This window comes from Elephas maximus, chromosome 11, assembly GCF_024166365.1.
Source record: "Elephas maximus indicus isolate mEleMax1 chromosome 11, mEleMax1 primary haplotype, whole genome shotgun sequence".
In the NCBI taxonomy this organism is placed as follows: Eukaryota; Metazoa; Chordata; class Mammalia; order Proboscidea; family Elephantidae; genus Elephas; species Elephas maximus.
The window spans coordinates 9,241,156-9,268,945 of record NC_064829.1 but is presented as its reverse complement, the minus strand read 5'-3'; the positions used below and the strand labels follow the sequence as shown (position 1 = coordinate 9,268,945).

The 27,790-nt window shown below is 41.1% G+C and overlaps 1 protein-coding gene across 7 annotated transcripts in view; it reads right to left on the bottom strand.

Annotated features, from left to right (window-relative positions):
• The window catches only part of SPIRE1 (spire type actin nucleation factor 1), a 366,727-nt gene extending 339,568 nt beyond the window's left edge, over nt 1-27,159 (bottom strand). For all 7 annotated transcript variants that reach the window (XR_007519293.1, XM_049900991.1, XM_049900993.1 and 4 more), the window contains exon 1: nt 26,749-27,159. Coding sequence is in view for 6 of the 7 variants with exons in the window: in XM_049900991.1 (XP_049756948.1) it covers nt 26,749-27,064 (316 nt within the window). In the remaining variant the exon portion in view is untranslated. The remainder of the gene's footprint in view (nt 1-26,748) is intronic.
• Between the last annotated feature and the right edge of the window lie 631 nt (nt 27,160-27,790).

The window sequence follows — 27,790 nt, the reverse complement described above, 5'->3', positions numbered from 1 at the left end:
TTCCAACAAATAATTCTATTTTTCGTGCGTTTCACATACCTCTGTGTACATTCTCTCTAGAGTCTCATCTCCCACTTGTGGAACCTGATCAAGCATGAGATCAACCTAGCCAAGAGGAACTTGCCAGAGACACATATCGGGTATTTCTAGCCACCAAAGTTGATATCCATTAGATGTGATGATAACTGCCACACATACCCACTTACCTAAATATATTATTTCTCCTCTACCAAGATTTGGTTATATCTGATATAAAAACTATCTGGGCACACATTTTCAGGTATTTAACCTTTGTTACATATGTCAAGAAATACCTTCTTTCTGTAAGTAACTTTGTAAGCTATATATATTTATTATATTTATGAATAAAATACTAAGTTCTTTACATACAAATAGAACAAAAATGATCATTTAATGATAGAAGAATACCAGAGTTAGGGAGAAATTATCATTAAATAAACTTTTTAAGGAACGTTAATAATTTCTCATCAATAAAACTTAATTGTATGCACAATAGGCCAAATATTTCATCAAAGCTACACCTATCTTATGGGTCTGTAATGGTTAAGGTTGTATGTCAACTTGGCTGGGCCATGATTCTCAGTGGTTTGGCAGTCGTATGATGTTGTGATCACCCCCAAGATGGGATCTGTTGGAAGCAACCAATCAGTTAAAGGGGAGTTTCCTTGGGCATGTGGCCTACATCGAATATAAGTGGACATTCTGGCACGCCTCACAGGCTTTCTGCTAGTTCTAGATTCTGCAGCTGGCTCCTGTTTGTCTGACCTCCAGTTCTTGGAACTTGAACTAGCAATTTATCTTTGGTCCTGCCTGCCGATCTTGGGATTCATCGATCTTCGCAGCCTGTGAGCAAAAGCCCTGCTCTCTGACCTACCAATTTTGGGTCCGCCAGCCCCTGCGACTACACAAATCAGGAGAAGCTTCTATCCTGACCCACAACCTTCGGATGTTCTAGCCTCCATAACCATGAAAGCCATTTCCTTGATATAAATCTCTCTCTCTATATACTTACATGCTTTACTGGTTTTGCTTCTCTAGAGAACCAAGCTTAAGACAGGGTCTCAACTGAAATTTGCCCCAAGAGTTTAGGTGGAAAAGTTATATATTATTCATATTACTAATGTAAATAAGCCCCCCTCCCCACTCTCCAAAGAATTTAGGGATTTTTTTTTTTTTTTAAACTCAAGTATCAATAAATGAATACCAAACAAGTTAGAACGTGCTAAACGGAAGGGAAAGCTAAATACAAGAATATACAGCATTTATAAAACTATAAATGTGGTTGAACACTAACTTTTCTTGGTATTCTACATGAAACTTCTCCACAGCCCATTACGGCGCATTAGTAGTTTCATATTTTACTAATAACAACACTAAAAGCTTGATGTAGCAACTAAGGCTATTAAGATCTAATGATAGTACGAATGTCTATACTTCACATTTTTTTCAACCTCAAGAATTTTATGGACTTCCAAACATATATGTATTTAAGATTGTTTTAGAAGTTCTTTACCAGTCTTGAATCAAAGAATCTTGAAATACTCATCTTTTTACAAAGCGGAAGGAACAGCTCCAGTAACAATGCATTTGAACAGTCTGTATCAGTTGACAAAATATTCTCACATACATTTCCTCATTTGAATCTCACAAAAATCTTGAAAGAAGGGCCGGACAAATATCATTTCCATTTTATAGACAGAGAAATAGAGAGCCAGAAAGGTTAATTGGCTTGCCTGAGGTTATAGCTAGGTCATAACATGTCAAAGCCATGAATCAAAGCCACAGCTTCTGTGCCAACTCATGTTCTTTCCATGTTTCACTACGTGACATTAAACAATTGATTGGTGACCATCTGCATGAGCAAAGGAACTCGGTAGTAATCAACATGACTCCATAGAAAAAATATTTTCCAGGCCAATTTGATTCCAACAAACTTAAGTCATCATCTTCTCACCCTAACCTGCCCCTCCTGTTTTCCCTATCATCCAGTCACCCATGCTGGGAAGCCTGAGAGAATTTAAGGATTTCTTCCTCTTTCTTGCCCGACATCAAAAACTGAACAGTCTCTCAGGGGACATCTAGGTTAACTGGCATAACACAGTTCATAAAGAAAATGTTCTCCTGTGGTGAGTAATGTCTGGGGTCTTAAAAGCTTGCAAGTGGCCATCTAAGGTACATACATCCATTGGTCCCACCACATCTGCAGCAAAGGAGAATGAACAAAACCAAAGACACAAGGAAAATATTAGCCCAAAGGATTAATGGACCACATGAACCACAGCCTCCACCAGCCTGAGCCAGGAAGAACTAGATGGTGCCAGCTACCACCATCTACCGCTCTGACAGGGATCACAGTGAAGGCCCCAGGCAGAGCGGGAGAAAAATGTAGAACAAAATTCAAATTCACAAAAAAAGACCAGACTTACTGGTCTGATGGTGACTGAAGGAACCCCTGGGACTATGGCCCCTGGACACCCTGCTCACTCAGAACTGAAGCCACTCCAGAAGCCCACCTTTCAGCAGCAAAAGATTAGACAGGACTATAAAACAAACAATAGCGTACTTCTCAGTTCAATCAAGCATATGAGACCGAAGTATATGAGGCCTGCCCAAAACCGAAGACGAGTAGGCAGGAAGGGACCGGACAGGAAAACTGAATGAATGGACAGTGAGAACCCAGAGTAGAAAGGAGACAGAGTGCTGACACATTGTGGACTTTGTAACTTATGTCACAAAACAATTTGTATATAGAATTTCTGAAAGAAAAACTAATCTGTGTTGTAAACTTTCACCCAGAACACAATAAAATAAAAAAATGAAAAACCCTAATAGTCCTATTCTATTTCCTAAATTACTCCCAATCTGATAGTTTCTCTCAATTCCTACTGCCCTAGTCCAGACCTCCATCGCATCTCCTATCTGAACAACCATAATACTCTTAACCGGTATGGCAACTTAAAGACTATTAAGACCTAATGACAGGATGAAATGCCTACTGGTGTCTTTGCCCTCAGTTTTACCCAGTTCAATCTACCTTCTACAAAGCCTCCATCCTTATCTTTCTAAAAGGACTAATTTGATTACATCATTTTCCTACTTAAGATCCTTATGTGGTTCTTCATTGCCTATAGATTATAAATACAAAGTCAACAGTGTGACACAAAACTTCCTTCATAATCTGATCCCAACCAACATACTCTTCCAGCCTGCCTCATTCCCCACCACTCCCACACACATATCCTATGCTCCAGGTGCAGTGAACTCCCACAACAGAGAAGACAAACAGGTTCAACCGCACGTGCCAACTCCATATGATTAGTAGTTGCTGCCTGAAGCACCCTATTGAGAATTCTAAGGTTGCTTATAAATTTAGCAACAAAAATGTGACGACTGATTAGCAGTGTTTGCTTTAAGTATGGGGAAGCCAGCGGCAGCACAAACGCCTCAAGATACAAGCAAAACCACCACCCATCTGTCACTTTGTTGTACCATGGTGACTTGCATGTCGCTGTGAAGCTGGAAGCTACGCCATCAATATTTCAAATACTAGCAGGGTCAGCCACAGTGAACAGGTTTTCAACAGTGCTTCCAGACTAAGACTAGGTAGAAAAGCCTGATGATTCACCTCTGAAAATTAGTCAATGAAAACCTTATGGATCACAACAGGACACTGTCCTACTCACTCGCTGTGGACAGTCAGCGGGAAGATTCAGTCACTGGAGGAATACATCATGTTTGGTGAAGCAGGGGTCCAACGAGGGCGTGGGAAACCCTCAATGACATGAATTGGCACAAGAGCCACAACAATGGACTTGAAAAGGCTGGCAATTTCAAGGATGATGCAAGACTGGTCAACATTTTGTTCTGTTGTATGTAAGGTCACCGTGAGCTGGAGCTGACTCAAAAGAAGCTATCTATTTATCTTTCTACCTAAGCAAAAACTGATAGACTAACCCATGGATCAAAGAAATCACAATGGAAATCAGAAAGATATCTGAACTCAATGATAATGAAAATGTGACATATCAAAACCTCTATTCATCAAAACACACCATTAACATATGAAAAACAAGCCATAGAATGAGAGGCAGTATCTGCAACACATCTAACTGGACAGATGGCTTGTACTCACAGTATATAAAAAACAAAACATATAAAAATAAAAAGCGTAACAGATAAATAATTAAATGACCTGACCAGGCACTTCACAAAAGAGATATTCTCATGGCAAATAAACATATGAAAAGGTATTCAACAAAATTAGCCGTAAGATAAACGAAACTTAAAGCTTTAAGATACATACCATTACATACCCACCAGAAAAACTGAAATCAAACAAAAACTGGCATTTCCAAGTGTTAGCGTGGATGTGGAAGAACTGCATACACTGCTGCTAAGAAGGGTAAACAAAAACCAACACCTTGGGAAACTGCTCTGCAGTATCTGCTAAAGGTAAACACAAATATGTAACAATCCACTCCTAGATATGCACCCAAGAGAAACACACACCACATTCAAGAGGTTCACACCAACATTATCTGAGATAGTGAAAAACTCCAAGCAATCCACATGTCCATCAACAACGGAATGATAAATCCATTTTGGTATTTTCATACAATTAGATACACCAATGACAATAAGCAAACTCATGGTACACACAACAAATAACATGTATCACAAATACAATGTTGAGCAAAAGAAGTCAGACACACAAAAAATACATAATGTAAAATTCCATACATATAAAATTGAGAACAAGCAAAATCAATCTACGGTGATAAAAACTAAGACAACAATTACATTTGCAGGGGACTTCTGGGCTACTAGTAAAATTTTTCTGTTCTTAATCAGGTTGGTGTTTACAAGGTTGTGTTCATTAATAATTCGTGCACTTTTCTGTATGTATGTTGAACTTAAGAAAAAAGAAAAGTCTGTGGGAAAAACTGGAGTAAGCCCAAGAAGCCCAACAAAACAAGGTTGAGAAGGAAACCTCAGAAGAAATTAATTTTTATCCCAAGAACAGCGTCAATGATCTAATTGTCTTAAAATAGACAATTCCAAATTTGTGTATACACGCAAAAAGTATTTAAGAGATCCTGACCAGAGCTTCATTAGCAGCCCATCGTTAATGAATCAATAACTATTTGTTGCTAACAAGCGGCCATCTAAGATGCATCAATTGGTCTCAACCCACCTGGATCAAAGGAGAATGAAGAACACCAAGGACACACGACAACTATGAGCCCAAGAGACAGAAAGGGCCACATGAACCAGAGACTTACATCATCCTGAGACCAGAAGAACTAGATGCTGTCCGGCCACAACTGATGACTGCCCTGACAGGGAGCACAACAGAGAACCCCTGAGGGAGCAGGAGATCCGTGGGATGCAGACCCCAAATTCTCATAAAAAGACCAGACTCAATGGTCTCACTGAGACTAGAGGAATCCCGGCGGTCATGGTCCCCAAACCTTCTGTTGGCACAGGACAGGAACCATTTCCGAAGACAACTCATCAGACATGGAAGGGACTGGACAATGGGTTGGGGAGAGATGCTGATGAAGAGTGAGCTACTTGTATCAGGTGGACACTTGAGACTGTGTTGGCATCTCCTCTCTGGAGGGGAGGTGGGAGGGTAGAGAGGGTTAGAAACTGGCACAATTGTTACGAAAGGAGAGACCGGAAGGGCTGACTCATTAGAGGGAGAGTAAGTGGGCGTATGGAGTAAGGTGTATATAAGCTTATACGTGACAGACTCACTTGATTTGTAAATGTTCACTTAAAGCTCAATAAAAATTATTAAAAATAAATAAATAAATAACTATTTGTTGAATGCTGACTTTGTGCAAGTAGATAAAACGTGTAAAAATGTGGTGAGGCATTAAGAACCCGTGTATAATGAAAATAGCAAAATAAACAGGGTATCACGGAATGTCTACCATTGATATATTTAAAAATCAGTGCAACTTAGACACCAACATAAGAGCAGCAAAGGCTAGACCAGACAGCCCCACTAAATTTAAGGCAGGAAAACACAAAACTGTGCCTGTCCTTGCCCTGTTAAACTACCACTAAAAAGTAACTATACAAAAACTCTAAATATCACTACCTTTCCCGGTTAATTAACATTGCTTTATATGTATCAGCATTTTTCTCATCCTTAAAGTAATCATGATCCTATGTAACATCGAAAAACTTAGCCAACATCAAAATCCACTCGTCCAACCATACTTTATTTTCATCTCTTTGTTTGAAGCCATTTTAGGAAATTGTCAGCATATCACAGAGTATATTTTATCCACATGTTGCTCCTGAGAGCAGTAATAAAAATATATGTTTACAAAATGGAGACCTATTTCATATGTGCTTGGTTGGCAATGTTCTGCACGGTTCTATTGCTTTAGGGACACCTCTAGGCCAGAATGTCCACAATTACTTGCAAAAGGAAGGCCAATGATCATTAGACCTGCCCCGCATCAGTTCCTGACCGTTCCACATATCCCCATCAATGCTTAACCCCAGGCTACATGTCATCCACCTCCCCTCAGCTCCAGTATATCCAGTATGACCTCCCAACAAGCTTCTCTGACCTCAGTCCCCACATCTCTCTCCCTTCTGATAAATTGCTTGTACAGACTGCTCTCTTTTAGTCTCCCTATTGAACTTTTCTCTACGGAATTCAAAAAGTACCTGCTGAACTAATTAACAAATAGGCAGAAGCAGGGATGCCTGGAAAAGCAAGATGCCAACAAGAGATATTCCCCGAAGTAAACTCTTTAAAATTTCAATTCTTCCTCTACATGAAAAATAAAACCCCAATAGCAACAAACACACTCAGAGCTCAGATCTTGGTTTTTAAATGCCATGCTCCAATAAAAGGAACCAGGGCTGATTCTAGGAGAAATGGCTGATTCTAGGGCTGGGGCAGGAATATACAAGAGGCACCTGAAAATCTTGTACTGTCAGAAAGCAAAGACATACTCAAAAACACAAACGGATGGGGGCATGTCAAAGGGACACAGAAGCCAACAGGAAGGAGCTCCCAATGGCCAAAGCTGAAGCAACGTGAGCAACAAAATGAATAATGTGGTAATGGATGGCAACCAAAATATAAAACAAATATACATGAATCCAGATAGATATAAATAAACAACTGAATAAACAAATGTGTGCAATGGCTGAAGGGAAACATCCTCCTTACAAAAGAATTCAAATAATATAAGTAGACAGTCATCCCTCTAAGAGGCAAAGTTTAATTCCCCGCCACCCTCCTTGAGTAGGGGCTGGATTTAGCGGCTGCCTGCCAAAGAATACAGAAAAAGAAAAATAGTAACTTTATAGAGGAGAAACCTGGCAAACACTGCCTTAACCAAGTATCAAAGTTGAAGTTACCAGTGAGGTCATGTTGATATTATGTATTCCCTGACATGGTGTGACGAGAAGAGCACCTCACCTCTCTGGTGTTCTTGCCCCAAAATACATATCCCAAGTCTAGTCATGAGGAAAACATCAGATAAATCCAAATGGAGGGGCATTTTACAACATACCTGACCAGTATTCCCCAAGGTCATGAGAAACAAGGAAAATCTGAGAAACCGTCACAGACCAAAAAGAAATGACGACTCCCAGAACAACAGATACAACACAATCCCAGTCAAAATTCCAACAGCATTCTTTACAGAAATGGAAAAACTAATCCTCAGTTTTACCTGGAAAGAAGAGAGACCCCAAATGGCCAAAGCAATTTTGCAGAAGAACAAAGTAGGAGGCCTCACATTTCCTGACTTCAAAACAGATTTACACAGCTACAGTAATCAAAATAGCCTGGTAATGAATTAATGATAGACTTTTACACAGACCAATGGGATAGAAGTGAAAATCCAAAAATAAATCAAAATATCTAAGGTCAATTGATTTTCAACAAGGAATCACATCAATGGGGAAGGAACAGTCTCTTTAACCGATGGTGCTGGTAAAACTGGATTCCACATGCAGAAATATCAAACAAGATCCATACTACGTGCCACACACAAAACTAACTGAAAATGGATCAAGGACCAAAATGTTAAATCTAAAACCATAAAGTTCTTGGAAGTAAACACAACAGCAAAGCTTTGGGACCTAATTTTTTTCAATGACAGATTATCAAACACAACAACAAATGCACAAGCAACAAAAACCAAAATAGATAAAACTGGAACCTCATAAAAGTTAAATACTGAAGTTCATCAAAAGAGTAAAGAGACAACCCACAGACTGGGAAAACGATCTCTGGGAATGATACAACCAATAAGGGTCCAGTATCTAAGATAGATAGAAAATGTCGACAACTTCAAAGACAAATAACCCAATCAAAAACCGAGCAAAGGACGTGTACAGGCACCTCGTCAAAGAGGGCGTTCAAATGGCCAACAGACACACGAAAAGATGTTCAACATCATTAGCCATCTGAGAAACGCAAATCGAAACTGCAATGAGATACCATTTCACTCTCACTAGGATGGCTTAAAAAACAGAAAATAACAAGTGTTGGAGGGGATGTGAAGAAATTGGAACCCTCATCCATTGCTGGTGGAAATAATGCAAAATGGTACAGTCCTTGTGGAAAACAGTCTAACGGTTCCTCAAAAAACTAGAGGTAAAGCTAATATACAACCCAGCAATTCCACTCCTAGATATATATCTTAGGGATATTAACAGAATGACAAAAACAGACATATGTTCAGCTGTGTTCACTGCAGCACTACTCACAACAGCAAAAAGATGGAAACAACCTAATAACAACAAATGAATGGGTAAGTAAAACATGGTACATATATACAATGGAATACTCCCAAAAAACCCACTGCCGATGAATGGAATACTACTCAGCAATAAAGAAAATGAGTTCCCAAAACATCCTGGAACATGGATGAATCCGGAAGGCGTTATGTTGAGCAAAATAAGTCAATCACAAAAAAAAAAATATTAAATATTCTTACTTTTACGAAATGACATGAACGAGTAAATATAAAGAAACTAATGTTCCTTAGTGGTTACTAGGGACGCGGGGGGTGGGGGGGCGAGGAAGGGTTTCACTCACTAGATAGCAGACACTTGTTATTTTTGGTGATGGGAAAGATAACACCAAATGAGGGTGAGGTATACACAGCTTGATGAAAGTAAATGGTGTCGCTAAAAGTATAACTGCTACGGCATACATAATTCTCAAACAGAAAAAACAACCAAAAACCACGTGTGCAGGTATATAAGTATGTATGCAGGCATCCATGTATACAAGTACGCATAAGTGAGTACGTGTGTGTGTACATACATACTGGTGTAAGAAGGCCTGGTGGTACAGTGGTTAAAGTGTTCAGCTGCTAACCAAAAGGTCGACGGTTTGAACCCACCAGGCGCTCCACAAGAGAAAGATACGGCAGTCGGCTTCTGTAAAGACTACAGTCTTGGAAACCCTGTGGGGCAATTCTACTCTGTCCTATAAGGTCATTATAAAGTCAGAATCGACTCAATGACAACAAGTTTGGTTTTGGGTGTTGGTATATATAAACCAAATCCACTGCCCTCAAGTCGATTTCAACTCATAGCATCCTATAGGACAGAGTAGAACTCCCCCATAGAGTTTCCAAGGAGCGCCTGGTAGATTCGACTGCCGGCCTTTTGGTTAGCAGCCGTACCACTTAACCACTACGCCACCAGGGTCTCCTTCGGTATATACATACAAGTGTATGTATATGTACCTATATGACTATATGCACATATATTCATATATATGATAAGGCACATAGAGGCACAATTACAGATACTTCTTAGACATAATCAACACCTCAACAGATTGGTGTAATGGGTTTGAAGGATTAGGACCACAGGCCCATGAAACATCTTGGTCAATTGGCATTATACAGAACATAAAGTTATGTTCTATATCCTAGTTTGGTGAATAGCATCTAGGGTCTTAAAAGCTTGCAAGCTGCCATCTAATATGCAACTAGTGGTCTCTACTCTTCCAAAGCAAAAGAGAAAGGAGGAAGCCAAAGACTCAAAAAACAGGTCTATAAGACTACTAGTCTCCAAGAACCACAGCCTCATCTACCCTGGGACCAGAGAAACTAGATGGTACCTGGCTACCACTACCAACCATTCTCATCAGGGCCACAACAGACGGACCCTGATAGAAATGGGAGAAAAATGTGGAACAGAACCTCAAATTATGTTAAAAGAAAAAAAAAAAAGACTTACTAATGACTTCCCAAGACTATTACCCTGAGATATTCTTCAAACCTTAAACTTAAACTAACACCTGAGGTCACCTAGTAGCTAAATAACAGGTTGGCTCACAAAATAATATCACCGATAAGTACTGTGCTCCTTTAAAAAATCACCTATATGAGACCAAATGGTCAACAATTACTTTAAAACAAAGAAGAGAATGTAGAGGGCAAGGTAACTAGATTACTAACAAAAACGGAACAACCAGAACGGAAATAATGAGAATGCTCAGGCATTGTGAAGAATGTAAACAATGTCACTGAACAATCTGTACAGAAACTGTTGAATGGAAACCTAAATTGCTGTACAAACTTTCACCAAAAACAAAATAAAATATTGTTTAAAAAAAGAAGAAAAATAGTGAATATATGCAATACGTTATTTCTGGATGAGATTCTAGAATGAAAAAGGACATTAGAAGAAAAACTAGTGAATCCAAAAAAAGTCTGGAATTTAGTTACTAATAACATACTAATGTTGATTTCTTACACATTGACAAATACACCGCAGTAATGTAAGATGTTTTTGTTTTAGCTGCTCGACGCTCAAGAGCAAGCTTCAGAGTGTCCTCTGACATCCATCTTGGTCTTTTCTTTCTTTCCTGTCTTTTCAGTGACCTCTTGCTTTCTTCATGGATGATGTCCTTGATGTCATTCCACAACTCGTCTGGTCTTCGGTCACTAGTGTTCAATGCGTCAAATCTATTCTTCAGATGGTCTCTAAATTCAGGCGGGATATACTCAAGGTCATATTTTGGCTCTCGTGGACTTGCTCTGATTTTCTTCAAAGGGCCTCTCGAGAAGACAAAGTAAAGTATTATAATGACATGTGCAAAGTGCTGGACATGGAAAACCAAAAGGGAAGAACACGTTCAGCGTTTCTCAAGCTGCAAGAACTGAAGAAAAAATTCAAGCCTCGAGTTGCATTAGTGAAGGATTCCCTGGGGGAAATATTAAACGACACAGGAAGCATCAAAAGAAGACGGAAGGAATACAGAGTCATTATACCAGAAAGAATTAGTCGATGTTTAACCATTTCAAGAGGTGGCATATGATCAGGAACCGATGTGAAGGAAGAAGTCCAAGCTGCTCTGAAGGCATTGGAGAAAAACAAGCCTCCAAGAATTGATGGAATATCAACTGAGATGTTTCAACAAACAGATGCAGCGCTAGAGGTGCTAACTCGTCTATGCCAAGAAATATGGAAGACAGCTTCCTGGCCAACTGACTGGAACAGATCCATATTTATGCCTATTCCCAAGAAAGGTGATCCAACCGAATGTGGAAATTATAGAATATCATTAATATCACATGCAAGCAAAATTTTGCTGAAAATCATTCAGAAACGGCTGCAGCAGTATATCAACAGGGAACTGCCAGAAATTCAGGCTGGTTTCAGAAGCGGACGTGGAACCAGGGATATCACTGCTGATGTCAGATGGATCCTGGCTGAAAGCAGAGAATACCAGAAGGATGTTTACCTGTGTTTTACTGATTATGCAAAGGCATTCAACTTGTGGACCATAACAAACTATGGGTAACACTGCGAAGAATGGGAATTACAGAACACTTAATTGTGCACATGAGAAATCTTTACATACATCAAGAGGCAGTTGTTCGGACAGAACAAGAGGATGCTGATTGGTTTAAAGTCAGGAAAGGTGTGCGTCAGGCTTGTATTCTTTCACCATACCTATTTAATCTGTATGCTGAACAAATAATACCAGAAGCTGGACTATATGAAGAAGACCGGGCATCAGGACTGGAGGAAGACTCATTAACAACCTGCGTTATGCAGATGACACAACCTTGCTTGCTGAAAGTGAAGAGGACGTGAAGCATTTACTAATGAAGATCAAAGACCACAGCCTTCAGTATGGATTACACCTCAACAGAAAGAAAACAAAAATCCTCCCAACTGGACCAATGAGCAACATCATGATAAACGGAGAAAGGACTGAAGTGGTCAAGGATTTCATTTTACTTGGATCCACAATCAACAGCCATGGAAGCAGCAGTCAAGCAATCAAAAGACACATTGCACTGGGCAAATCTGCTGCAAAGGACCTCTTCAAAGTGTTGAAGAGCAAAGATGTCACCCTGAAGACTAAGGTGAGCCTGACCCAGGCCATGGTATTTTTAATCACATCATATGCTTGTGAAATCTGGACAATGAATAAAGAAGACCGAAGAAGAGCTGACGCCATTTGACTGTGGTGCTGGTGAAGAATACTGAATATACCACGGACTGCCAAAAGAACGAACAGATCTGCCTTGGAAGAAGTGCGGCCAGAATGTTCCTTAGAGGCAAGGATGGTGAGACTGCGTCTTACATACTATGGATATGTTGTCAAGTGGGATCAGTCCCTGGAGAAGGACATCATGCTTGGCAGAGTAAAGGGTCAGAAGAAAAGAGGAAGACACTCAACAAGATGGACTGACACAGTGGCTGCAACAATGAGCTCAAGCACAACAACGATTGTAAGGATGGTGCGGGACCAGGCAGTGTTTCGTTCTGTTGTGTGTAGGGTGGCTATGAGTCGGAACCAACTCGCCAGCACCTAACAACAACAACAATATAAGATGTTACCATTAGGAGAACTGACAAGGGGCATGCAGGAATTTTCTGCATTATGTTTGCAACTTTTCCGTAAATCTAAAATTATTATAAAATAAGTTTATTTTAAAAAACACTGTATTTGGCAAAAGGGTAATATTTTCTTTCCATTTTTAAAGAAATGCCTGAGAGAGGATTTTTTTTTCCCCCAATTTAGCAAACAAGAGGAAAGTGGGAAATACACAGCTTTAATGATACTAATAACGAAGTGGGCTGGGAACCATCGCCATTTTACAGAACCTAGGATTCAGGAGAGTGGTTCTGACCCTACAAATGAAACAAGCAAAGTGTGACTTACCATCTTGTATCAACATATAGTCCTTGTAAGATCAATCTTTTTTTCTTCTCAAGTTTAGTCAAAACTCTTGGTGAAGCTCATGCCTTCCAGACACAGTCCTAACTTAAGTATGTGCCCCAATACTTCCCAGCATATTTTCTCGTTTTTCAAAATGGGTGACTGAAAGTTTGACATAATTAATGCCATTGTGACCCCAATACTCCCCAGCATGTTTTCTCCTTTTTCAAAATAGGCAACTGACAGCTTAACATAACTAAGGCCATGATAAGTGTATAAGTTGTTCTTCCTGTGCCTGCCTCCTTCACATATCTGTTAATGACTTCGTTTTGACCAAATGTTAATGACTTTGTTCTTTGTTTAAAACTGATGCAGGTGGAGCCAAGATGGCAGAATAGACAGCTGCTTCTGTCCAGCCCTCTTTACAACAAAGACATGAAAAAACAAGTGAAACGAGTATTTTGTAACAAGCTGGGAGCCCTGAGCAACAAAGGAAAGCTTAGACGAACGAACCGAGGGGCAGGGGAAGGAAGAGACTGTTCCGAAGCCGAGAGGAGTTGCCGGACCTGAATCACAGGAAGCCCTCAGGCACCATTCCCAGAGCAGAGGCGGCCACAGGCTGCTACTAGCGTTCCACCACAGTTTCCTCAGGGAGAAGCAGCCTGCCACACAGCCCACTCACACCTCCAGAACCTGAGGAGAACGGCCACTCCCGGCAAAACCTAAGTACTTGCATATATTTTACTGCACTCTCACCCCACCCCCAAGCCAGCTTCAGCGGCTGAATCCCTGGGTCTGAGATAGACCCTGGTGAGCACCTAGAGCAATCCTCCTGGCATTGGGGAAGGAAAAAATTTGCAACTGAGGGGAGAAGATAATTTGCTAGCTCCATTAACTGGGGGAGCTCAGGACAGAAGCGGCCCCTGTCCAGGCATAAACCGTCCGTGGTCCTTGCGCACCTTTACCTTCTGCATGGACCTGTGTGGGCCTATTCCGGGAGAATAGGCCCTTGTTGGCAAACTCCAACCATTTCAGCAGTGACGTGGAAAGGTGGGTGTTTGACGTCTGACGTTGCTTTGCCTATTAAAAACAATATAGACTGGTGGCTCCACTTGGGTCACCCAGCCACCCACGACAGGGGTCCAGGGATAACTGGTACCTCCCAGCCCTTACAACAAAAACTTTGGGTGTCCATGGTCCCTCTGCAGAGCCCACCCACCAGCACACTCTAGGGAACAGAGATGCATTTTCCTCAGACACTTGGGGGTCAGTACTCAGGGCCCTGCCTTGTTCAGAGTGTGACCCCCTGCTGTAATCAGATACCGGTATATGCGCCAATCACCCCTGCCCCTCTAAGACTGTAGGACAGAGCCTGTACCACACACTTGATATCAGCTGCCTAGAAACCTGAGCTGAATTCATACAAGAAAACTGAATGGACTCCTAGACTGATATGCCTGATAACAGCTCTAGCCAGCTGGGGACAGGACACCAGAGCTCCAAAGGCAAAAATAATCAAGCTAGCTCACTCAAGCAATCCATAGGGGTATACCAAAACAAAAGAAAGCAAGCAGCTGTGACACAGTAAGCAAGCATAAACTGATACAATAACTTTTAGACGGCTTGGAGACAACAGTCAATATCAAGTCACATAAAGAAACAGACCATGATCACCTCAACAGGCTCTCAAAACAAAGAATCCAGGGATCTTTTAGTTGAAAGTGCATTCCTGGAATTGCTAGGCGCAGAATACAAAAGTTTAATATACAGAACCCTTCAAGACATCAGGAAGGAAATGAGGCAACACGCAGAACAAGCCAAGGAACACACAGATAAAGCAACTGAAGAAATCCAAAAGATTATTCAGGAACATAATGAAAAGTTTAATAAGCTGGAAAAATCCATAGACAGCAATCAGAAATTCAAAACATTAACAATAAAATTACAGAATTAAATAGCTCAATAGAAAGTCAAAGGAGCAGAATTGAGCAAGTAGAAGCTAGAATTTCTGAACTCGAAGATAAATCACTTGGCACTAATATATTTGAAGAAAAATCAGATAAAAGAATTCAAAAAAAGGAAGAAAACTTAAGAATCATGTGGGATTCTATCAAGAGAAATAACCTATGAGTGACTGGAGTACCCGAACAGGGAGGGATAACAGAAAATTGCTGAGGATTTGTTGGCAGAAAACTTCCCTGATACTGTGAAAGATGAGAAGATATCTATCCAAGATGCTCACTGAACTCCACATAAGCTAGATCTTAAAAGAAAGTCACCAAGACATATTATAATCAAGCTTGCCAAAACCAAAGATAAAGGGACAATTACAAGAGCAGTGAGGGATAAAGGAAAAGTCACCTACAAGGGACAGCCAGTAAGAATAAGCTCGGACTACTCGGCAGAAACCATGCAGCCAAGAAGGCAAAGGGATGACATACTTAAAAAAATTGAAGGAAAAACATTGCCTGCCAAGAATCATATATCCACCACAACTGTCTCTTAAATGTGAAGGTGAAATTAAGACATTTCCACATAAACACGAGTTTAGGGAATTCGTAAAAACCAAGCCAAAATGACAAGAAATACTAAAGGGAGTTCTTTGCTTAGAAAATCAGTAATATCAGGTATGCACCCAAGACTAGAATACTGGGCAGAGCAACCAGAAGTCAACCCAGACAGGGAAATCCAACAAAAACAAAAAAAGGTTAAAAAAAAAAAAAGCCCAACACAGGGTAACGGCGATGTTATTTTAAAAGGGAAGACAACATTAAAATAATAAAGAGGGACTAAGAAATGTAATCACACACCTTCCATATGCAGAGGAAGATACCGTGATACAAAGAAATAAAAGTTAGTTATAAATTTAGAAAAACAGGGGTAAATAATAAGGTAACCATGAAAGAGACAAACTATCCTACTCATCAAAATAAAATACAAGGGAAAAATACAGACTCTGCAGAAACAAAATTAACAACAACAAATATGAGGAAAAGACAATATATAAAGAAAATCTACTCAGCACATAAAAACAAGTGGGAAAAAGAAGCTGTCAACACACAAAAAAAGACATCAAAATGATAGCACTAAATTCATTAAAAAAAAAAAACATTCATACCTATCCATAATTACCCTGAATGTCAATGGACTAAATGCACCAATAAAGGGACAGAGAGTGGCAGAATGGATTAAAAAACAAGATCCATCTATATGCTGCCTACAACAGACACACCTTAGACTTTACAAACTAAAACTCAAAGGATGGAAAAAAATATATCAAGCAAACAACAATCAGAAAAGAGCAGGAGTGGCAATATTAACTTCTGACAAAATAGACTTTAAAGTTAAATCCATCAGGAAGGACACTATATAATGATTAAAGGGACAATACACCAAGACGATATAACCATATTAAATATTTATGCACCCAATGACAGGGCTGCAAGATACATGAAACAAACTCTACCAGCATTGAAAAGTGAGATAGACAGCTCCACAATAATAGTAGGAGACTTCAACACACCACTTTCAGTGAAGAACAGGACATCCAGAAAGAAGCTCAATGAGAAGATTTTCTTTACATATTTTCCTTTCCTCATATTTGTTGTTGTTGATTTTGTTTCTGCTGAGATCTAAATGCTACAATCAACCAACTTGACCTCGTAGACATATACAGAACACTCCACCCAACAGCAACCAAGTATACTTTCTTTTCTAGTGCACATGGAACATTCTCTAGAATAGGCCACATATTAGGTCATAAAGCAAGCCTTAGCAGAATCCAAAACAACGAAATATTACAAAGCATCTTCTCTGACCATAAGGCCATAAAAGTGGACATCAATAACAGGAAAAGCAGGGAAAAGAAATCAAACACTTGGAAACTGAACAATACCCTGCTCAAAAAAGACTGGATTCTAGAAGACATTAAGGATGGAATAAAGAAATTCACAGAATCCAATGAGAACGAAAACACTTCCTATCAGAACCTTTGAGACATAGCAAAAGCAGTGCTCAGAGGCCAATTTATATCAATAAATGCACACATACAAAAAGAAGAAAGGGCCAAAATCAAAGAATTATCCCTACAACTTGAACAAATAGAGAGCACCAAAAGAAACCCACAGTCACCAGAGAAAAACAAAGAATAAAAATTAGAGCTGAACTAAATGAAATAGAAAACAGAAAAACAATTGAAAGAATTAACAAGACCAAAAGCTGATTTTTTGAAAAAATCAACAAAATTGATAAACCATTGGCCAAACTGACAAAAGAAATACAGGAGAGGAAGCAAATAACCCAAATAAGAAATAAGATGGGCGACATTACAACAGATCCAACTGAAATTAAAAGAATCATATCAGATTACTATGAAAAACTATACTCAAATTTGAAAACCTAGAAAAAATGGATGAATTCCTAGAAACACACTACCTACCTAAACTAACACAAGCGAGGTAGAACAACTAAATAGACCCATAAAAAAAGGAGATTGAAAAGGTAATCAAAAAACTCCCAACAAAAAAAAGCCCTGGTCCGGACGGCTTCACTGCAGAGTTCTACCAAACTTTCAGAGAAGACTTAACACCACTACTACTAAAGGTAGTTCAGAGCACAGAAAAGGATGGAATACTCCCAAACTCATTCTATGAAGCTACCACATCCCTGATACCAAAACCAGGTAAAGACACCACAAGAAAAGAAAATTAAAGACCTATATCCCTCATGAATGTAGATGCAAAAATCCTCAACAAAATTCTAGCCAATAGAATTCAACAACACATCAAGAAAATAATTCACCGTGACCAAGTGGGATTCATACCAGGTATGCAGGGATGGTTCAACATTAGAAAAGCATTTAATGTAATCCACCACATAAATAAAACAAAAGACAAGGATCACATGATTTTTTCAACTGATGCAGAAAAGGCATTTGACACAGTTCAACACTCATTCATGATAAAAACTCTCAGCAAAATAGGAATAGAAGGAAAATTTCTAAACATAATAAAGAGCATTTATACAAAGCCAACAGCCAATATCACCCTAAATGGAAAGAGCCTGAAAGCATTCCCATTGAGATCAGGAACCAGACAAGGATGCCCTTTATCACCACTCTTATGCAACATTGTGCTGGAAGTCCTAGCCAGAGCAATTAGGCTAGACAAAAAAATAAAGGGCATCCGGATTGGCAAGGAGGAAGTAAAATTATCTCTATTTGCAGATGACATGATCTTATACACAGAAAACCCTAAGGAATCCTCCAGAAAACTACTGAAACTAATAGAAGAGTTCAGCAGAGTATCGGGATACAAGATAAACATACAAAAATCAGTTGGATTCCTCTACACCAACAAAAAGAACATCGAAGAAGAAATCACCATTCAATGCCATTCACAGTAGCCCCCAAGAAGATAAAATACTCAGGAATAAATCTTACCAGAGATGTAAAAGACTTATACAAAGAAAACTACAGTACACTTCTGCAAGAAACCAAAAGAGACTTACATAAGAGGAAGAAAATACTTTGCTCATGGATAGGAAGACTTAACATTATAAAAATGTCTATTCTACCAGAAGCGATCTACACATTTAATGCAACTCCGATCCAAATCCCAAGGACATTCTTTAATGAGATGAAGAAACAAATCACCAATTTCATATGGAAGGGAAAATGGCCCCGGATAAATAAGGCATTACTGAAAAAGAAGAACAAAGTGGAAGGCCTTACTTTACCTGATTTTAGAGCCTATTATGCCGCCACAGTAGTCAAAACAGCCTGGTACTGGTACAACAACAGATACATGGACCAATGGAACAGAATTGAGAATCCAGACATAAATCCATCCACATATGAGGAGCTGATATTTAACAAAGGCCCCAGAACAGTTAAATGGGGAAAAGACAATCTTTTTAACAAATGGTGCTGGCATAACTGGATATCCATCTGCAAAAACATGAAACAAGACCCATACCTCACTCCATGCACAAAAACTAACTCAAAATGGATCAAAGACCTAAATATAAAATCTAAAACGATAAAGATCATGGAAGAAAAAATAGGGACAACGTTAGGAGCCCTAGTACATGGCATAAACAGTACAGAAAACATTACAAAGAATGTAGAAGAAAAACTGGATAACTGGAAGCTCCTAAAACTCAAACACTTATGCTCATCCAAAGACTTCACCAAAAGAGTAAAAAGACTACCTACAGACTGGGAAAAAGTTTTTAGCTATGACATTTCTGATCAGCGCCTGATCTCTAAAATCTATATGACACTGCAAAAACTCACCTGCAAAAAGACAAATAACCCAATTAAAAAATGGGCAAAAGATATGAATAGACACTTCACTAAAGAAGACATTCAGGTAGCTAACAGATATATGAGGAAACGTTCACAATCATTAGCCACTAGAGAAATGCAGATCAAAACTACAATGAGATTTCATCTCACTCCAACAAGGCTGGCATCAATCCAAAAAACACAAAATAATAAATGTTGGAGAGGCTGTGGAGAGACTGGAACACTTATACACTGCTGGTGGGAATGTAAATGGTACAACCACTTTGGAAATCCATTTGGCGCTTCCTTAAAAAGTTAGAAATAGAACTACCATAGGATCCAGCAATCCCACTCCTTGGAATATATCCTAGAGAAATAACAGCCTTTACACAAACAGATATATGCACACCCATGTTTACTGCAGCACTGTTTACAATAGCAAAAACATGGAAGCAACCAAGGTGCCCATCAATGGATGAACGGACAAATAAATTATGATATATTCACACAATGGAATACTATGCATCGATAAAGAACAGTGACGAATCTGTGAAACATTTCATAACATGGAGGAACCTGGAAGGCATTATGCTGAGTGAAATTAGTCAGATGCAAAAGGACAAATATTGTATAAGACCACTATTATAAGAACTTGAAAAATAGTTTAAACTGAAAAGAAAACATTCTTTTGTGGTTACGAGATGGGGGAGGGAGGGAGGGTGGGAGAGGCGTATTCACTACTTAGATAGTAGATAAGAACTACTTTAGGTGAAGGGAAAGACAGCACACAATACAGGGGAGGTCAGCACAATTGAACTAAACCAAAAGCAAAGCAGTTTTCTGAATAAACTGAATGCTTCGAAGGCCAGCGTAGCAGGAGCAGGGGTCTGGGGACCATGGTTTCAGGGGACATCTAAGTCAACTGGCATAATAAAATCTATTAACATTCTGCATCCCACTTTGAAGAGTGGTGTCTGGGGTCTTAAGCGTTAGCAAGCAGCCATCTAAGATGCACCAATTAGTCTCAACCCACCTGGATCAAAGGAGAATGAAAAACACCAAGGACACAAGGTGATTACGAGCCCAAGAGACAGAAAGGGCCACATGAACCAGAGACTACTTCATCCTGAGACCAGAAGAACTAGATGGTGTCTGGCTACAATGGATGACTGGCCTGACAGGGAACACAACGGAGAACTCCTGAGGGAGCAGGAGAGCAGTGGGATGCAGACCCCAAATTCTCATAAAAAGACCAGACTTAATGGTCTGACTGAGACTGGAAGGACCCCGGTGGTCATGGCCCCCAGACCTTCTGTTGGCCCAGGACAGGAACCATTCCCGAAGCCAACTCTTCAGACATGGACTGGACTGGACAATGGGTTGGAGAGGGATGCTGGTGAGGAGTAAGCTTCTTGGATCAGGTAGACACTTGAGACTATGTTGTCATCTCCTGCCTGGAGGGGAGATGAGAGGGTGGAGGGGGTTGGAAGCTGGTGAAAAGGACAAGAAAAAAGAGAGTGGAGGGACAGAGCAGGCTGTCTCATTAGGGGGAGAGTAATTGGGAGTGTGTAGCAAGGTATATATGGGTTTTTGTGTGAGAGACTGACTTGATTTGTAAACTTTCACTTAAAGCACAATAAAAGTTATTAAAAAAAAATCAATCAATTTCCTATAGTTTTAAAGCCTGATGTTTGGAATAACAGTAAAAAGAATAAATATAACATTTGCCAGTTAAAAAAAAAAAAAAAACTGATGCAAATAACCTTTTGTTGTGTCTGGACTACCTGTGGCCTACAACCCCCACAGGAAAATCAGAGTCCAGGTATCTGATTTGTATATCTTTAGCCTAATAAAGAAATGTCTGGCAGGGGACTGACTACAAAGACACTTGTAACCCCTGTAAAATTCTATATAAGCTGGAATGTAAAACTACTCTTTGGGACTCCATAGAGACAGCCTGTGTTGCTGCTGGGTCCCTGGTGATGTATGCATGGCCTTAAAAATCTTTCTCACACTTTCTGACTTGGAGTATGTTTCATTGGCTCGACTGGTCCAGGGCACGGACCCTAATCAGGTAACAAGTACCAGTATCTATATATGACTAAATTCTTTCTGCTGTTTCTCTTTGCATGAGGTAGAAATAAAGATATAAAACACAAACGTATTATTCCCAAATTTCTCCCAAAAATGCCTTTGGCCACTCCCACACCACCCAACAGAAGCAGAAGTATGCCGGAGGATAAACTGGAGTTGAAAGTGGCAGTGATCTTAATCAATTAAGCCTAAAACAATCTTACTTTTATAAATGACCAAGGAGACATACTGCTAAAGCCTCTCCCAGGGATCTGAAAGGGGCTTATGTACATGAGGGGGCTTATGTTTCTGTCTTATTTTCCCTTCTTAATGACTAGCAGGAGCCCTGGTTAAGTGGTTAAGAACTCAGCTGCTAACCAAAAGGTCAGCAGTTCGAATCCACCAGCCCCTCCTTGGAAACCCTAAGGGGCAGTTCTCCTGTATCCTTCAGGGGTGCTATGAGTCACAATCAACTGAACGGCAATGGGTTTGTTTATTGGATTTTTAGTGACTAGGCCTGTTCATCTTAACACCGCCCATATAAACTAGAATATTGCTTGCACACAGTAAGAACTCACTGCCATGTTTGTTAAATGAATTAACTCCACATACCTGAACATATTGCTCAAACAGGGTTAATTCTTAACTATTATTGTAACTGATAAGGCTTTTTACCAATCCACCATCCACCCCCACCCCTACACATATACCTCATATGTTCCTTTCACTTAATGATCAGGATGTGAACATTCGAACAATACAGGAAGAGTAGACAAAAATGAACACGTTTAAACATGTTTTTACTACTTCAGTCTTCTCTACAGATACACTGTCTTTAAAATCAAATAGGATATTATTCCAAGGCCATTTTCCCCACCAAATTAGCATAACCCTTGCTGAGAAGCTTGCGGGATCATATCCTCTTTTCAAATCCCAAACAAAGCCTGAATGTTTCCTATAGCAAGCAACTATTCTCAAGGGATTGCTTTATTAGTATGCACACAGGCTTTCATTGTTCCTCACAGAAAAACCTATTACCAATCTTAAAATTATTTTAAATCAAGATGTATCCATAATTTTTCAAATGTTCTTTATACACCTAAAGGTGCATCAAAGATTTTGAAACCAAAATCTGAAATAAACTCTTTCTGTCAGATGGGTATTTAAGGCCTAGGTATCTGACGAGACCATGCATGATTCTAATATATACTTCTAATTGCTATTAATAATTCTTTGTGGCATCCCAGGGGGGAAAAAAAAAAGTTTTGCTCTTTGTGAGGCTCTGAAATGTTACCTAAATCACATCCGTTATTACTTTTGTATATGCAGGGTTGGAGTGTCTTCAACTCATTAACCAACTGTATGAGCCTAAGAACTTCACTCAATCTATACATGATAAACTTTTCCCCCAAACAATAAGGTCTTATTACAACTACAATTACAGCAACGTTGAGGAAAATAAAAATTTTTTAACGACCACCTACGAAGAATCATGAAACTTCTTGATTCTGAACAGTTTATTCCCGTCATAACAGAAATGCTTCTTAAAAATACTGCCCTTTTAAAATCCTAGATCATAATTTAATCACCTTTACTCTCAGGATATCCTCTAAAATGTTAACTTTTTCCTTTATTTTTTTAAGTCTCCTTCAGTTCTATATCAGACTTTTTCATTGCCATGTTAGTGTATGGCTCTTAAGTTATTTCTAAATAAAATTTCTCATTCTTGTTTTCCAATACTGGTCTCATTTCCATGCCTCCCACATCTTTCACCATTATTCTAAGCCATTGATATTATTTCTCTTACATAGATTTCTGTTTATTTTATTCAAGCTGAATGAAAATATTCTGGATGTATCAAAACCATGAAAGTAAACAAGAACTAAAATCAATTGCTAGTACATTCAGCCCCAGAACAAGGCAGTAAAGCTTGTGAGATACTATTTCTTGCAATGGGATTAAACGGAGTGATAGTGACAATGATAGCAGGAACCAACACCACTCACTCATCCAACTCAACCACAATGAGCAATCCCCAGCTGGGGGACTCCTGGGCTTGAGGGTTACAGGCGGGATCCACATCTCCACACTGAACACAATCCTGGGCACTGGTATCTGCTCAATCCTCCCTGGGACATCTGGCCATGTCCGGATAAGTTTCTTACTGTCTTCTTGTCAGGACTGAGGGATGGTGTTACTGGCATCCATTACGTAGACACCAGGGATGCTGCTAAGCATCCTATAATGCACAGGACAGCCCCTACAACAAACACATCCAGCCAAAAATGTAAACGGTGCTGAGGGTGCGAAACCCCAACTCAGACATCTGTTCCAATTCTGAGTAAAAATATAGCACTACTGGACTTGAGTCACCACAGAGGTATGAAAGGACCACTTGATTAGGGGAGGAAGGAAAACAAAAACTGAGTACCTGCTATGTACCAAGCTTCTACTAGTCACTCTACATGTATTACCTCATCTAAATCTCTGTTGTTGATGTTGTTACTGCCATTGAGTCACCCGCAACTCCTGGTATCCCCATGACAAGGGAATGAGATGCTGGCCAGTCCTATGCCATTCCTGTGATCTGTTACACATCAGACTATTGTGATGCCCAGAGTTTTCATTGTGATTTTCAGAAGCAGAACCCGAGGCCTTTCTTCTTAGTGTTAGTCTGGAAGCTCTGCTGAAACCATTCAGCTTCATACGGACACACACTCACAGACAGGTGGTGGCTGCGCATGAAGCAATAGGCGGGGAATCAAACCCAGGTCTCCTGAATGGAAGACGAGAATTCTATCACTGAACCACCTCACTTAAACCTCTTCCTAGTGGAAACTGTGATCTAGTCTCAGTTTACAGATGAGAACGCTAGAATCCAGAGGTGAAGGAATCCAGGCAAGGTCACTCAGTTAAGAAACGGAGGACTTAGAATCCCAATTGAAGTCAAAACCTGTTTTATTCCACAATACTACCAAGTCTAGAGGATAAAAGACCTGGATTTGGTTGTCAGAGTTACCAGTGTGACTTTAAACAAGTCACTTAACTTTCTTATACCTCCATTTAGAAAATAAATCAATAATGTGTGAAAATATAAATACTGCTCAAGGCCAGCCACGTGTTATATACCTTACAGGGGAGTCTCTGAGTGGTGTAAAGTTAACACACTTGGCTGTTAAGTGAAACGCTGGAAGTTTGAGTCCACCCAGGGACGCCTAGGAAGAAGGCCAGGCGATCTACTTCTGAAAAATCAGCCGCTGAAAACCCTTTGGAAAGGAGTGTGAGAATGACTGCTGTACGACTCAAAGAATGTAATCACTGTCCCTGAATTACACGTGTAGAAATTGTTCTTCCCAACAACAAAAATAATTTAAAAAGAACACCTATGGAGCATATGAAGCACAGTTTTACTCTGACACACATGGGACTGCCATGAATCACAGTGACCTTGACAGCAACTAGCTTATATACCTCACAACAAAAAAAGAGAATGCTTCTCACCATTTTTCTTAAAAATAGAATTCCTATGGGGTACACAGTACCAAATCATTCAACACTAAGAATCAAGACTGAATGTTACGTGTCTTCCACAGCCATGCAACTACTCATAAAGCCTGGGAAGAAGTTAACTAATGTAAACAACGTATTAGTATGAACTTCCTAAATATTTCTAATCAATATGCCCTAAAATAACACTACATCAACAACATTGCCTAGGCTCTCCCCAAAGGTGGTAACACAGGTCCTGAGCAGAATTAAGCAGGAAGACAGCTCCACTCACTTTTCTTTCCTTGGAGTGTACTGCGGGGAGGTCGACAAGTCATCACTCATATTAATGACACAACACTTCATTTCAGCATAACGGTCTGACTTTAAAATTTTCCTTAAAAATTAAACTTACCACCAGGATTTATCAACTTTTGACAACTTAACTACTAGTAGGATCACAAACATAGTTAAAACTGCACTGTTCCCGACTGAAGAGACACAGACCTTGTGAGCAGGGGCTTCTTCTTTCTGGAATCACTACCACCAATGCTGCTTCTAAAACCATCTAGGACACAACCATTTTCCTTCTTGAAATTCTAGATCCCAAGGCATGGCTTTGCTGTACTTTATGTTTATCTTTTTCCTATCATTTTAATACACTGCAAGTAAATTATAACTGCAAGTTAAAGAAAAATTTACTTCCCACTAATATTGTCCAAGTTTAAAACGAATAAAACGTCAAATAAACTGAAAACTATTTGAAATAAAATTATTTCAAAAGAATCATAAAAAGTGTGGTTTTAAATGAATAGAAACTCTAAAAGTTGCTTACCTGACATTACAAAAAATACAAACATAAATGTTCTGGTGGAACTGAAACAATTGACAACTATAATCTTCAACGTTTTTCATTTTAATCAAGCTAATGCTTTTCATTAAATATTTTACTGACTAGCTCTGAATTACATCTTTCACCTTAAGCATTTTGATGCTTCCATCAGCTTTCTGAAAGTGAGAATTGGTTGGTTTTCTACTCTTTATTAGACTTTCTTCCCAAAAGAGTGAATTTGATAAAAACTGATAAAAGAAACCTACTATCAACCTGCTCGTGATCATGAATAAATATGAGTAAATCTTAACCGTATGTACTGTTAGGTGATAATCCTGAAGAATTTCCATTACACAATGAACTAACTAAAATTTATTTTATCTATTTGTCAAGTTTTTACTTTACAAGCCCATGTATTTCATCACAACAAATTTTAATACAGGGCAGGTAAATAGGCTATTTGTAATATTCGGAAGCCAAAAATAATTTATTCTCTTCTTTCATTTCTCCGAAAATAGCAGCATTCTTCTCAGGGTTCAGACTTCTTTGTATTCCCAAACTGAAAGGACACTGCTATCCAATTGAAAACACCCTTAGGCCCGACACCAGAAAGAACTATCCTGGACAAGGATGACCCTTTCCAGAGCCTCAACACCCCACCCACACGCGCACTCGGATCTTCATCGAGACGACCCACCCCACAATTCCCCCGACCAGCAGACGGCAGCGGCTGGAAGCGTAAGCGCTGCGCGGAACCCGAGAGCCCCCTCCCGCCCCGCCAAGCAGGCCCAGCCCGCCCCCTTCCGAGGCTCGCCGAGCGCCGCCCGACAGCCCCTCCTCGTGCCCGCCCCAGCCCGGGACGGCTCTCACCCGCGTCGGGGGGCTGCTCCCCCGTGGGCGCCAGCGTGACGGCGCCGTCCCTCCACAGGCGGACCTGCGCGGCCGAGAGCGCGCGCGGGCGGGGGGCGCGGCGGCCGCGGGCGTCGCCGGCGCGCAGGGAGCCGCAGCACTGGAAGCACACGGCCCACGCCTGCTCCTCGTTGATGGGCTGGTTGTAGAGTCGCAGGATCTCCTCCAGGCTCAGCGCGTCTCGCGGGCCCTCGGCCGCCTCGGGGCCGCCGCTGCCGCTCGGGCCTGTCCGGTCCTCCTCCGGCGGCGCCGCCGCGGCCGCCCCGTGCTGCGCCATCCCCGCCGGCCGCCGACTGCGGCGCCTCCTCAGCGCAGGAGCATCTTTGCCGCGCGCGCGCCGCCGCGTCCCGGGGCCGCCGCCGCCGCCAAGCCCAACCCCCGCAGCGCGCCGCCAGCCGCCTGCGCGGTGACGAGGCGAGGGCTCGGCACGGCAGTGGGCGAACGGGAGGACACCCAAGACCGCGAAGGACAAGCGCCCGGCGCCCGCCGCTCAGCTCGTAGCAACGCGATGGCGTCCGCCGGCGGCCCCGCCCCGCCCGCCCCGCCCCCGGCGCCCCGCCCCGCCCCGCCCCCGGCGCCCCGCCCCGCCCCCGGCGCCCGCCCCGCCCCGCCCCCGGCGCCCCAGCCCAGCTCAAGCCCCGCCCACCTCGACGCCCCGCCCTGCCGCCCTCCAAGCCATACAAGCCCCGCCCCGGCCCCGCCCCTCCAGCCGGCTCGCCCGAGCGCCCGGTCCCGCACTTGGGAGGGCTGCGGTGGACAGAGGTCCAAAAGGCCCGGGACCCCGAGCTGAAGCCGGCGGCGGCCTTCCGTAACCAGAGCCACGTTCCTTGCGCTGCGCCTCGAGCCCACCATGCGCTAGGCCCTTGCTCGAAGGACCGCGCTCTGAAGTTGCGCCCCAGAGTGCCTGCCTCTTTGCAGCCCTGGCACAGGTTCCCCTGACCACCCGATTTGTACTGCTGCAGGCAGGCCTTGACTCTGCTCTGCTCTTTTTTGGATCGCGCTG